We start from the raw sequence: 17,357 nt of genomic DNA on the forward strand, positions 1-17,357 counted from the left end.
AATCTAAGAGCCTCGCGTGTCGAATGTGCTGCGACCATAACGAAGATAGCAATTAGCTTGCATCCACATTTGCCGGGACTCACGGTAAGAATACATTTTTATGACGACGTTTACGCATCAGTGAACAGCGGCGCGATCAGCTCCCCTGCTGGTAAACTGACTTACCTTTCCGTATGAGTTTTCAAATGTCTTTTGACATTTGACGTGGTTGCTCCCGAATCTTTTATTTTAATTCTCCACATTTTGCTAGTTGCAATCATTTTGTTTGGCTCGATGAGCCTGAATTATTTAAACTCAAAGGCCTCAACATGCGGAACTGTAATCTTTGCAAGAAATACAGCTAGGGTGTTGCTATGGTTGCAATTAAAAGGCGCATAGTGCGGCGCGTAAAACGACGTTGGGTGTGTTTTAATCAAGTAATATCTTTCGTATAAATAATTGAAAAATAACCATTGGCTGTGGCATTATTCACTTCATCATTTCCACGATGCCATTTGGCAGACTCTTATTGTCCGCAAGTCATTTTTGGAGGAGTCCGAGTCGAGTCTGGAGTCCATATATGTGCGACTCGAGTCCCCATCTCTGGTAATCATGAATTGATTAAAAATGTCAAATTGAGCTAAATTGAGAAAACGCATGAGGAAAGGTGGCGTGGTTAGCATGCCATCTGCAGGCAGAGAGGGAGTGGTTTAGCCAGCATGCAACCACAGCGGCAGGTAATCTGATAATCATGGCTAATCCTTTATCTGTTCTACCTGCAGTAAGATCAGGGCAGAGGGTATAGACCCACGCACACAGGAATGAGGCTAAGTGGTTTTGTGGACACCTCCCTCCACCGACAGCCCTGACTGGCAGGTATGCCGGACTCCACCAGCAACAAACCCCACGATGCTCTCACAGCCCCTCGAAAATGACTTGGTTTGCCAGTGGTCAACTCAAGATCTGGCGGGTCATCCACAGACTGAAATGTTACTTTTAAAGCATTGTGTTCGCTAAAGTGTTAGCTCTCTGAGGGTAAAGGATCTGTTTGTTCTTTTCAGGTTCAATCATTTAAAATAGTTTTTCTTTAAATATATACATATATCATTTTATACATCATAGTATTTCTTCTCACAGAGAACTGAGTTGTCATGTAGAATCGTATGAGAAACACCTCAGTAGTGTTATTGATATTCATTACGCATATTCAAAATGCACTGTAAAAAGTCAGTCAGCATTGCTTTAACTTTTTACAGTAAATGTATTTTTAATGATGCTGCAAAAAGAAAAAGTACAATTTGAAGATTACGGTTTCAACATTAGTTTCCCAGCAGGCCCTATACAATTCATGTTCCATTTCCCACACAACCCTGACTGAGAGCAAACCCTATAGAAGATGCATGGATGGATGTATGAAAAATTATCTGCCTTGCCCCAGAAACACCTTTTTTTATGTCTGCCCAGTATAAAATTCATAGTTATATGAATTTGATAATTTTTGGTTTTGCAGAATGATGTAACCTCTTCAAGGTTTTACATGTGCATTTTGCATGGTACTGTTTGTGGAAGTATATTGAATATGCATCTCAACTGCAACCTGCATCACCATGAAGCCTCAAAGCATTACTGAAACCTGCTGTATGTTAACACTGTAAAACAAGATTAATTCATTTTAAAAGCTTAACACGCACACTACAATATGGAATTCATTAGACTTCAAGGACTTCATGCTGTGGATCTTCTTCTTTCTCAGGCCTCGCACTGGACTGTGAAGAGCTTGCCTGCGTCTCCGCGCTATCCGTTTAGGAGCTTGTCTGTCCAGGTTTGGGCTTTCCTCGCTGGTGCTGGTGAAGGTTCGGTTCTCCTTTCCCCTGAACAACTTGCTTTAACCCCCTGCCCTGTCTGCTTCTCTCCAGCTGGAGCCTGTATTGTGCCTCCTTGCGTTGCTCTTCCTTCATAATGCGGTTCTCATGGAGGCTCATGTACTCCATGTAAGTTTGGACTCCATTGGCGAGGACTCTGGTCATGCTCACCACTGCCTCCCGCTGGGCGGCCTTGTCCTTCTCCTTGGTGATTTCCATATTGTTCTTCAGTTCCTGGATCTCCTCCTTCAGGGCATCCTCTTTCCTCTGGAACCCCTTGGCCATCAGCCGCTCATGTTCCTGCAGTTTGCTCTCCATTGCTTGCTCCAACTCTCTCATGGCCTCAGCCGCCTCCTTCTGCTTCTTGACCTTCAGAGACAGATTTAGATTTTTAGGCATTTGACTGTTTAACATACTGCCCATTTATACAGCTGGATATTGACTGAACCAAATTCAATAAAACACAGCAGTACTGAGGCAATTCTAAATGTTGGTCCATTGATTCCAAGACCGTATCCACCATCAGGTCAGAATGTTGACAGGGAAGTTAAATGGGGGGTAAAGTATTGAGAATAACTGTACTACAGCCAAAAACTGATTTGATATCTCGGATATAGTTTTTGGCCTGCATTAAATCAACACTTGTCTTGGGTTTTGCCAAGGTCAGCATTACATTAATTAAATGTTTCACTGAAAGTCATATATACAGCGGCTATTCATACAAGCATGCACACACATACAGTGCTGTAAAAAAAAAGTATTCGCCCCCTTCCTGATTTTGCTTATTTTTTTTGGTGCTGAATGATTTCAGATCTTTAAACAAAATGTAGTATTACACAAAGGGAACTTGAGTAAGCTCAAAACACATTTTTAAAATTATTGCTTCATTGATTTAACGAAAAGTTATCAAATATCCATGTCACCCCTAATTAAACCGATTCTGCAGGCAGACAGACCAACTTTTTTATTGTTATTTCAGAAGTGGAGGGTTCACCTGTAACTGAAGTATGGTCTCCTGGTGACTCTCTTCTTGGTCCCTGAGCATCTTCTGAGCCAGTTCTAGTCTTTCCGTCTCCCTCCTTTTCTCCTGTTCTAAAATGGCCACCCTCTGTTTCTCATCTGAGACAGTAGAGACAGGAGCCAGTCAAAACATCCTCACAATTTCATTGTAAAAAATGCTTCATTGTAAAATAAAATATTAAAATACATGGCTTTAGTAAGCATCCAGTTACCACAATCATAGCCTCGTTATTTCAAATTTCATTTTAAAAGAACAGATGTTTTTTTTCTTTTGAAATGACTAAAAGAGAGTCTAGGGCATGTATTGGCATACAGTCATAAAAGACTGGTCATTTTTTGGTCATATTTTGGGGGCAGCACGGATTATCAGTGGGTAGCACTGCCGCCTCACAGCACGGAGGTCCTGGGTTGAAATCCCGGTCAGCCGGGGCCTCTCTGTGCGGAGTTTGCATGTTCTCCCCGTGTTGCGTGGGTTTCCTCCCACAGTCTAAAGACATGCAGGTTAGGCTGATTGGAGAGTCTAAATTGCCCATGGGTATGAGTGTGTGAGTGAATGGTGTGTGTCCCTGCAATGGACTGGTGAACTGTCCAGGGTGTATTCCCGCCTTTCGCCCAATGTATGCTGGGATAGGCTCCAGCCCCTTGCGACCCTGTTCAGGATAAGCGGGTTAAGATAATAGACGGATCTTCCTTTTGGTCATACTTCTTGATTTCACATGATTTATCACTTTTAAAAAAGTTCTGTATGCGTTTCGGCTTTTTTCGTCAAGGTGCTTTTACACTTCTCTCATGTGTTCCAACTGGTTTGTCTCTTACATTTTGAGTTGTATTTTAATGCTGTCGAACTTCTAGAGCACTACAGACTACAGATATGTTTGTTAACCCCTTCGCCCAAGGCGGCTAGTTTCACAATGCCTGCCTTATGTGACTTAAAAGGATTAAAAATACAGCTTTTCTATGCACCACTGCCGTCTTGAAGTTCATAGGTCGAACAGCCCCCCCTTGCCCAGTCTCATATGCAACAACATTGACCCACTGGAGAATAAAGTATGTGGAAGCATGAACGCGGTTGTAATAATATTTTCTAATATTTTGCCACCAAATATTTGTATTCCGTCATAGCAGCAAGATAAAACCAAAAAAAACAGAATTGTTTTCCGATACAGTGGTGAAAAACGCTGCTCATTGAATCAACTAGATGAATTCTTGTGTAATTATACCACATCATTCTACTATCAATATCTGCAACTAATTATGGAATACATATAAAATCTCACCATTTGCTTTACATGTAGACATTCAGCGGTCATTTTTGGTCTTGGACATTGCGCTTTGGAAAACTGTAGAATCTCTTCCCACCTTCAAGCGCAAACTGAAGACGCACCTCTTCAAGCAGCACCTCTCCCCATCCCTCCCTACCTCCCTGTGAACATTAATTGTTGTCTTTCTGTGATTTACTTTTTTGTGTATCGGTATTTTTAGTTTGGCAAGGTAAGCAGTGTTTGGCTAGTTTGGTCACTTTTGCTTTGTTGTTTATTTGTTTAAAAAAAATAAAAATAAAAATAGGCCCTGGTCCTCATCGTTGTTGTACAGGTCGCAGTTGAAATTGTACTTCCCTCTAGGGTCTTTCAGCGCACTTATCCCTGGTTATGGGTATGCACTTTGTTGTACGTCGCTCTGGATAAGCAAATGCCATTAATGTAATGTAATGTAAAAACAGGCTCATTTGTAAAGCCTGTCCATCGTCTGAATTAGCTGTGTGTAAAACAACACTTGCCGTTTAGTTTGTTGTGGGGCATTCCAATTAATTATGATTTGAGTGACATACCGCTCATCCATTAGAGTACAGCAACTAGTTTCACTTATTTGGTTTTCTATTTGTATTTGTATCCAAATTATGAAAATAAGCTACATTAAGTTGGTATTGTAAATGGTACAAGTGTCTTGCTTAATTTAAGTCAAGCGTCTGTGATACGAAGCGATTAAAGCACCCCAGGACAAAATTGCTGTGGCCAACCACTTCATACACACGCTTAAGCTCAGGTAAGGTCAGAGTCAGAAGCTGTCAGAATGAGCAGTGCTCAGGATTAAAAAATAAGCTTGAGGCTTAACATTTTCTAATTTAAGTTCAATTCAAAGGTTTCACATTTAAGTTTAATCGCCTCATTTATATACAAGCTGTGAGATGAGTAAAGTTCCAGCTTTTGTTTGAATTGCCTTGGAAATTGAGATGTATGACATTACAATACACAATACACAATACATTAAATTGCAGTGAATTCAGGAGCAAACTAGTTCACTTAATTTACATTATAATGTACACTCACTTATATCACCAATTTATTAGGAACACATGTACACCTACTTATTCATGGGATTATCTAATCAGCCAATCTTGTGGCAGCAGTGCAATGCATAAAATTGTGCAGATATGGGTCAGGAGCTTCAGTTAATGTTTACATCAACCATCAGAATGGGGAAAAAATGTGATCTAAGTGACTTTGGTTGTCGAATGATTTTTGGTGGCAGACGTGGTGGTTTGAGTATCTCTGATCTCCTGGGATTTCCATGCAGAGGTCTCTACAGTTCACAGAGAATGGTGCATCCAGTGAGTAGCAGTTCTGCAGGCAGAAATGCCTTTTAATGAGAGGTCTGTGAAGAATAGCCAGACTGGTCAAAGCTGACAGGAAGGTGACAGTAATGCAAATAACCACAAATTACAACAGTGGTATGCAGAAGCGCATCTCTGAACATGCAAGGCATCAAACCTGTAAGAGGATAGGCTACAGCAGCAGCAGAAGTAAAAAAAAAAATAAAAATAAAAAGAAAAAAGTCTAATGAATACCTAATAAAGTGCTCACTGAGTGAATAATATAACAGTGTGTTGAAAAGGAGATACCATTGAACATTTGACCGCACAAAGATTAAAACTGAAAGTTCATTCCAAGTGGTTCATTTATTTGTCATTTTACTGGGCAAATTGTTACATATCAGTTCAACTGCCAATAACACACAGATTAAGTCACACATGCATGCATAACACACTTGTTGTGGGTGTGTGTATCTTAAAGCTATGTGAACTAAAAACCTGGGTTTTCAACAGGGAGTCTGTGGACCACTGGGGATCCTTGAAGGTAACTTATGATGGGAGTCTCTGGTTGCCTTAGAGCATGGATGGGGGGGGGGTCCCTGGATCTTTATTTCATTTTTTTATTTTTAGATTTATATCGGGGAAAAGAGGCTTTCTTGAAAGCCTTGTATTGGAAAATAGAGGTCACCGCCCCGAGCGCTTCGCCGAGTACTGGTAGGATAGTTTTGGTCCAAACGTTTCCAGAACTGGCAGACTCGTTTTTCGTCTCCTTGAGGATCTGGATCTCCTGGTTCATGAGTTCAGCCTTCTCTCTGAATCCTTTATCCAGCAGGTTCTTCTGCTCCAGCAGCTTACTCTCCATGGCCCTGTCTGCCTCTGCCAGCTGGTTCTTCAGCTGTTCCTCCATCTTCTCCGTCATCATGCGGATCCTCTCCTCCTGGCTCCGCCGTTCGTCCTCCATGGTCCTCTCCATCTCCACGCGCTGCTCCTCCTCTGCCTGCCTTTGCTGCTCCAGCAGAGCGGCTTTCTGGGTTTGCTCTGTTCCAGCCATTGCACCAGAAAGGGGGGGTTGGGGTGCAGACAGAATATGTATGTTTATGCTGTGCTTAAGAAAGGTATTTCATGGATTCATCAATGTCACTGATTGGCCATAGATCCCACTCACCTAATGTGTCTGGAATAGGTCTTTGATTACAGGGGAAGAATTAAAAGCTGCAGTACTTTTGGCCTCAATGACCAGATAAGATTGTCCCTGTGGTACAGAGTCAACCACATCAAAGGTGTGACAAGCCATCACATTGTTTTTGACTCATCCAACCAGCCTTTTAATTACACAAGGATCGTTTTTGATCTTCAAAATCTAGTTCTTTTTCTGAAAAAATAATGTTAAAATATTACTAAAAGTGCCCAGTATTGTGTAGTCTTAACATTCTGTACACTCCCCTTGTTCAAAAATGACCCGTCTTCACTAAACCCATAAAATAAAGCGGCTTAATTGAATTTTAAACCCCAAATATATTTTGCTTTAACAACCTGTCACTCATTTGGGAGGGGGGTTCTTTGCTGTTAAACATATGTGGCGGGTCATTTTTGAACACAACACAAGGGTTAAGAAATGTACCTGTCTTTATGTAATCATATGCACTGAAGTTTCCTTTGCTGTGGCATGTAACAGCACATCACTGATATTGCCAGGGAACTGGCCCTTGTGATTAGGCCTGCAGATAACCATGGGTTCATCCCCTTTCCCTCCCCTCTACTGATGTCCTCGTAAGTTTATTTCCTTCTCTGGTTTGTTTTCCTATGTACTTATTTTGCCACATTTAAGTATTTTTTTTTTTTCTTCCCAGCTAGTTGTATCCTGCAAGATCTGAGACCCTTGTTTTGCGTACTTTGCACACTGTTTTATCACGGCCCTCAAGCAGCACTCGAACTGAATCACTGGTGAGCCTATTGCATGTCCAATTGTTACTTGGCCATTGAATTATTGTCAAATAAATTTGACAATATACAGCAGGTAAAATAAGTATTGAACATGTCACCATTTTTCTCAGTAAATATATTTCTAAAGGTGCTACTGACATGGAATTTTCACCAGATGTCAGTAACAACCCATGCAACCCACACATGCAAAGAAATCAAACCTTAGATGTCCATAAATTAAGTTATGTGTAATAAAATGGAATGACACAGGGGAAAAAGTATTGAACACATGAAGAAATGGAGGTGCAAAAAGGCACCAAAAGCCAAGACAACAGCTGAAATCATTCAGTAATCAGAAAGCAATCCTGCGCCTTGTCAGGGCAAATTAATATCAGCTGGTTCGGTCCCAACTGATGGCTTATAAAAAGGTCTCATTGCCAAGGTGTCACACAAGAAACATCTCATGATGGGTAAAAGCAAAGAACTCTCTCAAGACCTTCGCAACCTTATTGTTGCAAAACATACTAATGGCATTGGTTACAGAAGGATATCTAAACTTCTGAATGTTCCAGTGAGCACTGTTGGGGCCATAATCCGGAAGTGGAAACATCATTTGCTCCTCGCAAGATTTCTGACAGAGGAGTCAAAAGAATTATCAGAAGAGTTGTCCAAGAGCCAAGGACCACTTGTGGAGAGCTTCAGAAAGACCTGGAATTAGCAGGTACAATTGTTTCAAAGAAAACAATAAGTAACGCACTCAACAGCCATGGCCTGTATGCACGCTCACCACGCAAGACTCCATTGCTGAAGAAAAAACATGTTGAAGCTTGTTTAAAGTTTGCTGCACAACATTTAGACAAGCCTGTGAAATACTTGGAGAATATAGTCTGGTCAGATGAGACCAAAATTGAACTCGTTGGATGCCATAATATACACCATGTTTGGAGGTCAAATGGCACAGCACATCACCCCAAAAACACCATACCAACAGTGAAGTTTGGAGGTGGGAACATCATGGTGTGGGGCTGTTTTTCAGCATACGGCACTGGCAAACTTCATGTAATGAATGGAAAAATGTACCGAGACATTCTTGATAAAAATCTGCTGCCATCTACCAGGATGATGAAGATGAATCGAGGGTGGACATTACAGCAAGACAATGATCCCAAACACACAGCCAAGGAAACTCTCACTTGGTTTCAGAGAAAGAAAATAAAGCTGCTAGAATGGCCCAGCCAATCACCTGACTTGAATCCAATAGAAAATCTATGGAAAGAACTAAAGATTAGAGTTCATAGAAGAGGCCCACGGAACCTTCAAGATTTGAAGACTGTTTGTGTGAAAGAATGGGCCAAAATCACACCTGAGCAATGCATGCCACTAGTTTCTCCATACAGGAGGCATCTTGAAGCTGTTATTACCAACAAAGGCTTTTGTACAAAGTATTAAATAAATTTAACTAAGTGTGTTCAATACTTTTTCCCTGTGTCATTCCATTTTATTACACAACTTAATTTATGGACATCTAAGGTTTGATTTCTTTGCATTTGTGGGTTGCATGGGTTGTTACCGACATCTGGTGAATTCCATGTCAGTAGCACCTTTAGAAATATATTTACTGAGAAATGGTGACGTGTTCAATACATATTTTACCCGCAGTATATTTTTTGTGCATCCAACCTCTGTCTGAACAGCCAGCATCAAGTCACGACCACTATCAGGACCTTTTTGGGTGTGACGTAGTTGAAGTCCAACATAGCTCACCACAGGTTATATAGGTTTCTCTGGATAAGAACATCTGCTAAATGCAATACAATGTAATGTAATGCAAGTAGAATCTGCAAAGCTGCAAGTAGCACTGGTGTGACCACAGAGAAGTTTGACAAGTTTGAGCACAAGTTGACAGGTTTGTTGCGAGGGCTTACCGTGAATCCTTTTCTCCTGCTCACTCAGCTTGTTGTCAGCCTGAAGAACGGAGTTGGATTCCACACTTTTTTCTTTCAGGAACTCTTCCAGTACCTCCTCCGCCTATACATTAAGGACACAAACGCACGCACATGTCAATATATGGACCATTCGCTGAAAACTAAAAATCCAGGCACGCATGCCTTTCTCTCAGACACTGCTACAGTATATCATGAGCGAGTAGTCACCGCTACTTCATGATTTTGTTATTTTGATTTTGAATAAGGGCGGCACGGATGGTGCAGCGGGTAGCACTGCCGCCTCACAGCAAGGAGGTCCTGGGTCCGAATCCCCGTCGGCCGGGGCCTCTCTGTGTGGAGTTTGCATGTTCTCCCCGTGTCTGCGTGGGTTTCCTCCGGGAACTCCGGTTTCCTCCCACAGTCCAAAGACATGCAGGTTAGGCTGATTGGAGAGTCTAAATTGCCCAAAGGTGTGAGTGTGTGAGTGAATGGTGTGTGTGCCCTGCGATGGACTGGCGACCTGTCCAGGGTGTATTCCTGCCTTTCGCCCAATGTATGCTGGGATAGACTCCAGCCCCCCTGCGACCCTGTTCAGGATAAGCGGGTTAAGATAATGGATGGATGGATTTTGAATAAACAAACCATTGTATTACTCATTTAATGATGATTATTTAAAGTCTTAAAATAAATGGCTAATTAAATTTGACTTTAATAAAGGCAGGTGTTTTGTTCCTCAACTATGTAAGCCCGGTTTCATACCCCTTCCACTGCGGCATTCTGCTCTGCTAGTTTGTGTTGTTTTTTTGGACACTTACCACAACCCCTTTGTTGGGCGTGCTGCGGAACTGGGCCACGACAGCATCGTTGTCCGCGCAGTAAAGCTCGTAGCCCCCCGGTTTGGCGTAGAAGCCCTCCTGCATCTTCTTGCCCATCGGGGCAGACAGTTGAGCCAGGAGGTTCCTGCACAGGTCCTTAGATGCTTGTTCATTCTGGCAGAGAAGTTCGGCATAGTGCTCTGCGATGGCCTCCTGAAAGCAGACAGACACGCCAGCGGTAACAGGCAGATCTGAAATGCGGTGCCATCCCCTTTCTCTTTAATACGGTTCCATCCCCTTTCTCTTTAATACGGTTCCATCCCCTTTCTCTTTAATACGGTTCTGTGCCTGTAAGAATTTCACATCCCTGTTCTGTCATTCTGTGCCACAGACTTGTTCAACTAAGCCTAAATTCCTGTACAACACAGCCTGGGGTGTTCAGCAGGTGGTCATAAACTACAGTTCATGTACTGTAGGGGGTCCACGATTGCACTCAACCCCAGTTCACAATCTTTTTTTATATAACCCTTTCATTTTTTCATTTACCCTTTTATTTTTCTTACATGACATTATTGGCATTTACATTGGCATTGGCTGAAAGACCCAAGAGGGAAGTACAATTTAAATTAGAGTGCAACAAACATACGGACCAGGGCCTATTTGATACATTTGAAAACTGTTTTTATACAGCACAATGCAATAAAATGATATACACTTCCATATCAACAATAAACAGCTTAAATAGCCGAACAGATGTTTGTATTTATTAGTCGTATAGGCCTCACCTTATCAGCGTAACCGATTCAGAAAGCCTGATGAGAACTACAGCATGTTTTTCTACATTCGTTGCATGTTTTGAATGTGTGTTTTGCACACTGCTTCACGGGGCTGTCGTTTTATATTTCTGACATTACGTTTGGCTGCAGGATGAATTGCTCATCGGGGCCAATAAAGACTGGCTGACTGACTGACGAGTCTGTGCCACTGGCTGCAGATACGGCGGTTGTGATTACCGCCAGGGCTTTCAGGTGCTCGCCGCTGTCGTCCTTGAAGGAGCGGCTCATGAAGGTCTTGGTGGCCAGCGAGTCGCAGAGCCTGTGTTGCCGGGACATCTCCTGGACGTTCACGGGGAAGCAGAGGTCCTGCATGCCCTGCTGGTACTCCTTCAGGGCGTCTCTCCTCGCCGCCTCGTTCTCGATCTGCGCCATAGCCAGCACGGCGTTCTCCAGGCAGGGCACGTCGCCTCTGGCGATGGTGTCAACGTAGGTTTTTGCCAAATGACCAAGCACTGTGACAAAAGAAATAAGGCAAGAAAGAAAGAAAAATGGCCAATGAGCTGAGAAAGTTTGACTTCTCAGGCAAACAGTGAATTAAAACTGCCAAGTTAATATTAATAAAAAGTATTTTTATAACACTTTGTAGTGTGTGAATGTAAATGTGTGTGTCTGGAAATGATTGCGATGGGGAATTGTAATTGTGACGGAGGAATGGGTGCACTCACTCCTTCCAGTGACCTGCACCCCTCCTTTAACTGTCTTGACGTTGCTCTCCGTAAAGATGTAACTGCAGAAGCTGGAGGTGACGGTGCGAAATGATTGGCTGAGATCGCATTCATCCAGGGAATCCAGACGTGACATGTTCTCTGGAGTGGTGGGGGTGATGAACACAAAACACCGTCTCGTCGGAAAGTAGCTGCGGATGCACTCCCGGGGGAGGTTGTAGTCTGCAGTCTTCTTGTCCCTGCCTATGGAAATATGACATTACATTTGAACTTTGTGACTCAGCATACACCTTCACGTTCACCGTTTACGTATTTTACAAATTATCCATGTAGTACGTAGTTTTTATCCATTTACGCAGATATTTTATTCTTATGGGTAAAACCAAAGGGCCACCACCAGGAACCTCTTTAGCAAGCTCAGTTACAAGTCCAGTTACAGACCCAGGTCCTTTCCTCAGCTGCGATATTCCACTGCTGACCACACTGCACCAGCTGTGCTGTGCAGTAATTGTATCTATTCTCTTAGTTTCCCACCCTCACCGATGGAAGGGGGCCAGTTGCCCTCTTCCCCGGATGAGGCAGATGCCTGCTGTCTGTCTACAGTATGTCCACTGATCTGGCTGGCCACCCCATTCCCTGGACCGCCATCCACAGACACTGGTCTGAAACTGATTTTGCACTGGGGAACCCACACCCTGAGGCAGCCAGAGGAGGCTGGCCCACTGGGTCCTTCTGAGGTTTCTTCCAACATGTCTTTACAAAGGGATTTTTCCTGCCTCCAGCTTGCTCTGTGGGTAAAGGGCGAGGTGTATTGTGGCAAATCCCTTATAAAAGGGGCACTATCTCTAAAATGTCATAGATTGATTGATTGATTGATTGATTGGTAGCGAACACGTTGCATAGCGGGCTTCTGGGACCCAGTCACCCTCCCTTTCCGGCCCAAGTTTAGCATCTTTGTGCTGTAAAATGAGAAGTAGGATATGGTGAGCTCTATCATCTCCTGAGTTCAAACGCATGTCATTTACCTTTCCTGAGGGACAAGGAATGTTCCAAATACTCGTTGTCAGTCACGGCCCTCCCGTCAATCTTGAGCTCCAGCGTGAAATCCCGGATGACCCACACAAACTTGGGGAAGAACTGCACAAACTGTGCGTCTGCTCCGTCCTCAGAGGATGAAGCGCCACCGGGAGATTTGACTTTGATCCGTTCCGTCAGCTCTGTGACATATCTGCCGTAGCTAAGGAATAATAAAACCCTAAAAGGCTCGTCGAGTCGGACGGGAGAGATGACCGATTCCTCGGTCTGCCTAGGAACAGAGGCGTGTCCCAAACAACCACGAGTCGAGCCCACAAGGCGCATACAAAGCCCGAAAGCATAAAGTACTATTTTGCTAAGTTCTGTTTTTGTTTGTCATTGTGACAAGGGCCATTATCAAAATACTATGACAACATATGACAAAGACAATTAATTAAGTTCAGTGTGACCACCAAAATGAACATGTCAAACAATGTTTACTTTAAACAAGCAGCACTTTAATTTTAGTTAAGTGGGTCACATTTTACAGCCCATTAATTACATAGTATTTACTGTGTAAATACCAGGTACTTATTAGCTAACTATTTTGATTTCAGCGGGGAGTACTATGAAACAGGCTGCGCTTACATATGGTACTTAATGACTTTGTTTCATAGCACTTACCACTGAAATCAAACTAGTTACCTAATAGTTACACAAGTACCTTTGCGCGTACCCAATAAATACTAGGTAATTAACGGGCTGTAAAATAAAGCATGACCATTAATTGAATCCAGGCCTATCTAAATAAAATAAAATAATGATACATCCATGCAATCAAAAACCTGAAAGTCAGGAATGCTGCTGGTTTTGTTTTGATAGTTATTTACTGATAATCTATCGATAATCTACTGATAATCCCCCGATTAGAGGGGATGAATGAAAACCAGAAGTACTACTGGCCAGTTGAATATCCCTCCTGTAATCCACTCCATTATGACCAAAACTACTCTCCAGCTGAGTCATATTCTCTGCAGCTGAGCATCACTGAAAAGATACTGAAGAGTCTCCACTGCTTGGTTGTCTATGGTCGCCCGGCAGTTGTAGACGAGCATGCTGCTCAAGAGGATGGCCAGTGAGAAGACCCATGCGTCATTCTTCTGATCTCCCTGAAAAACAAACACAACACCACCTCAACCCCCATTTCCAGTGCGATTACAAATGAACATAAAAATGAACCTCTACGTTTGCAGTGGTTTCAAACCAAAGAGGAACAGGTTCAAATTAATGAAATTTACAGTAAAATAAGTTCAATAATGACAACATACAATGGTGCAGAATGTGGATATAGCGTAATGGCTATATGTGAATAGCATGCAATATTATCCAGAACTAATTCCACTTTTCCTAATCTGTTCCCAAAGATCAAAGAAAAGAAGTTTACTTTATGAGTGCAAAGTCTGAACTAGCAACTTCTTTCTTGATAATACTAACTGATCTTTCCTGAAGTGATGACACCCATCCAGAAATTCCAAACCAACCACCTAAATGCACAGAACTGGATATGCAGCAAATTAATCAGAAATTGAACATGAAGTGTATGAGATAAAGCATAAACAAGGCCTTACACTTCCTGTTTATAATACAATAAAAATCACACATGAAATTAGCCTTTTCAAATAGGAAAATCACAATATCATACTTGAAATTCATTCATTTAATTACAAAAATGGCATATGTGAACTGGACATTTTCACATCTGATTGTGATGTCTGATGTGATAATTGTACTTCACATGTGAAAACAAAACATGTGACTAGCATAGGTTACCTTTCCATGCTCTCATCTCATAAATGGCATTATTTTTTATAGTTCACATGCTGGGTGTTCACAAGTGATTTTTGCACACATTGGAGTGGTCTGTCTGTGGTACCAACCTTCTCAACATCCCCAAGCCCCTCAGTGTCCAGTAACACCAGGGTGTGGCCTGCTCTTGTGGGATGTGGAAGGGCCCACATCCAGATGCCCTTGGTCTGTGACTGCACCGTGTCTCCCAGGGCAAAGCCTAAAATAGTGACCAAAGAAATAGGAAAAAACATCCAGGAGAGTTTAAATAGACTGATCGAAGACAAAAAGGTAGTGCAGCACACAATACAAACATAGAGGACAAAGATATCATTGGTGCATTAGTAATTACACTTACTAACAGTTCTGACACTCATATTCAATTCTGACCCTAATATACTATTCATAGCAACAGCAAATAAAATGAAAACACTCTTTTTGCATACATTTAGCATTTATCTAGTGACTATTGTCACATAGTATCACTTCATGTGGAGGTATATTGAAGGATCAGTTCAGTTCAATCATCAAATGAATGCTAACAAGCCCAGTTGCCAATTTGTTAGACAGTTGGCCCTAAGGTTTTGGTGGCCCCCAAAGTGCCCCAACATAAATCAATAAATCACACCCACAACTTATGTAACAGCTGAACTGTGTGGCCCAGGGATGGTTTAGGCCCTAGATGATTGCATAGTCTTTATGCCAGCAACGGGCCTATTATACAGTCAGTGTAAAGGAGGGGAGGGGTCCTCACCGTGCTTCTTCCCAGCCAGTTTGTTCATGAGGTAAGACTTTCCAGAGCGGTACAAGCCCACCACGGCCACCACCACTGCTGGCTGATTCAGCCCCATCAAGACATCCACCGCCTCTTGGTTCACAGAAAGGTTTCCATCCGTATTTTCAATCAAGCACATAGGGGACTCCATGAAGGCAACAGGGCTGGCCATGACTGCTTTGGATGGATGGACAGAATATTATTTCACAGGGTCCCCCCCACAGCCACAAAATCACGTCTTCACCCATGTCGGAATATCTTACACTGTTAAATACATAGATGCCTCATCTACACGATACAATCGTATACGACCATATTTTCAGTCCTAATTATTTTAAGGTATGTTCCATTTGTTTTATTTTGAGATGAAAAGCAAAACAGATGAACAACTGTAGCCTACAAAGGCTAGGCTATCTTTTCTCCATTGCTCACAAAACAGTCAGTTGCGTAATAAAGGGCTTCATTAACTCAGGAATCATATACCTACCTGATCTACTTTCATTTTATATCCCTCTTTTACTCGTGTTTTATTTCATTTGTGAGTTACCTGTATTATCAGTCGAAAGACTGCTTGATGAATGTTCCTCAATGGCACGGGCTTGCATGATAACCCGACGTCAGATGATGAGGAAGTGTGGTAAACAACACTCGAATTTTCGCTCGCAGACTGAACATGTTCAATTCTACGCGCTATACGTTCTTGCCTTCAAATTGACAATCTCCGACAAACAATACTTGAAATACAAGCTACCAGCTGTTTCAAAACATAGCTTCAGATGGTCTAATTGGCCACCGTTTTTTTTTGTTCAGCAGGGGCCAAGGCTCACTAATTGTAGTCTATATTCCGACATTGTTTCTGGGCTCGTGTTGTGTTAAATAATAATTCTTTTTGGTTTGGTTTTGTGAATTATGGTAGCCTAAATCAGTTTGAGTTTGCCAATTACGAATTTAAAGTAAAATCCCTCTTTATACACGTGAGCATTGCAGTTCCTTTTATTGTCGACACTTCCAGAATAGTCATTTTAGATTAATCAAATACATTGTATGCTAATTATATTGCGTCACGACTGCTTACGGGTAGTGTTTTCTTGTTTAACTTTGTTAGCTAGAATTCGTTATAGGACAAACCGAACTTTCGGTAGCACTGAATTTAGTTGATTCACAGAACAGACATTAGGTTTTTCTTTTTCAGGGTTTAAATTTTTCCCATTGAGCAGAATTTTGTTGAAAAGACATCTAAAAGCACAGCCCGTTTACATTAGCTGGGTGGAAAGCAAGCTGTTACCTTTTGTCATTGTTGATGCCATGAAACCAATAATAACACAAAAACACAACCTCTTCCCAACATTTACGAATAGGATGTAAGCCAAATGCAAAATTAATGAAAACTCACCAGTCAATTATGTCCTTTACAGCGCTGGGTTTTCCAAGTAGATCGACTTTAGTTTTGGATTACGACAGTCCCGGTTCTGCTGTGATTGGGGGGGCAGACAGAAATATCGTGGGGGCACCTTTTTATTTAGGGCACTGTGTGTGCCATACAGTTCCCAGGCTCTCTCCCCCCTCGTTTGCATATATTTGTGTGTGTGTGCGTGTATCCTTGCAACCACACGATCAAAGCAATTGATTAATTTAAGTCAGTGGTCAAAGATTTGTGGGGGGGGAGGGGGACAGCAAAAAAACCCGCCCCCCTCTGATCCGGCACTGGTATACGGTCTACAGTACGAAAGTGAAAGAACATGGACTGTCAGGCCTCTGTAGATGAATGTGATGTCATCGTTATCGGTATACACAATCAGAGTATTTTAAGATTGTATTCGTTACTTGCAAGCCAATAAAGAATGGGGGTAAGAGGGGACACTGCATGTCGCATGTCTCTTGACTGAACACATTACAGAAATTTAAGCTGTCTAAGCATTCACCAGTCTTGCAATATCCAAAGATGTTTGCTACCAAAGCGTATGTTCATCATATTGATTGCTCATCAGGGGGCTGGGTTGGTGTGAACACATTAAATACACAGAGGCCAGGGCTTGATTTAATATCTTATCTTTTCTCGTAAACATGTCATTCCCCCACTTGAATGTCTGTCTTCCTCAGTCCACATA

The 17,357-nt window shown here is 42.2% G+C and overlaps 1 protein-coding gene across 5 annotated transcripts; it reads right to left on the minus strand.

The window, feature by feature from the left end:
* Positions 1-1,220: 1,220 nt before the first annotated feature.
* On the minus strand, positions 1,221-16,792 carry LOC133126275 (guanylate-binding protein 1-like). Of its 5 annotated transcripts, XM_061238352.1 has the most exons (12): positions 15,797-16,006; positions 15,229-15,426; positions 14,567-14,694; positions 13,689-13,798; positions 12,641-12,843; positions 11,616-11,858; positions 11,128-11,402; positions 10,115-10,327; positions 9,300-9,402; positions 6,203-6,489; positions 2,836-2,955; positions 1,221-2,210 (listed from the first exon to the last, which is right to left on the minus strand). In XM_061238352.1, exons 1-12 carry the CDS (start codon positions 15,852-15,854, stop codon positions 1,782-1,784), a joined length of 2,367 nt encoding a protein of 788 aa, XP_061094336.1. In that variant the 5' UTR covers positions 15,855-16,006; the 3' UTR covers positions 1,221-1,781. The 5 variants fall into 5 exon arrangements, with proteins under 5 accessions (XP_061094336.1, XP_061094317.1, XP_061094328.1 ...); XM_061238333.1 differs by lacking the exons at positions 6,203-6,489; positions 15,797-16,006 and adding an exon at positions 16,643-16,792 and having other exon boundaries at positions 2,836-2,960; XM_061238344.1 differs by lacking the exons at positions 6,203-6,489; positions 15,797-16,006 and adding an exon at positions 16,643-16,785 and having other exon boundaries at positions 2,836-2,960; positions 15,229-15,423.
* Positions 16,793-17,357: the final 565 nt, after the last annotated feature.

Source organism: Conger conger, chromosome 1 (genome assembly GCF_963514075.1).
Source record: "Conger conger chromosome 1, fConCon1.1, whole genome shotgun sequence".
In the NCBI taxonomy this organism is placed as follows: domain Eukaryota; kingdom Metazoa; phylum Chordata; class Actinopteri; order Anguilliformes; family Congridae; genus Conger; species Conger conger.

Bases quoted from the DNA above. Each gene is read 5' to 3' on its own strand.
- LOC133126275 (XM_061238352.1), bottom strand. From the start codon at position 15,854: ATGCAAGCCCGTGCCATTGAGGAACATTCATCAAGCAGTCTTTCGACT. The intron at 6,490-9,299 runs GTAAGCCCTCGC...TGGCTGGAACAG, and splicing joins GCAGGAGAAAAGGATTCACG to AGCAAACCCAGAAAGCCGCT. The intron at 2,956-6,202 runs GCCAGTTCTGGA...GTCTCAGATGAG, and splicing joins AGGAGACGAAAAACGAGTCT to AAACAGAGGGTGGCCATTTT.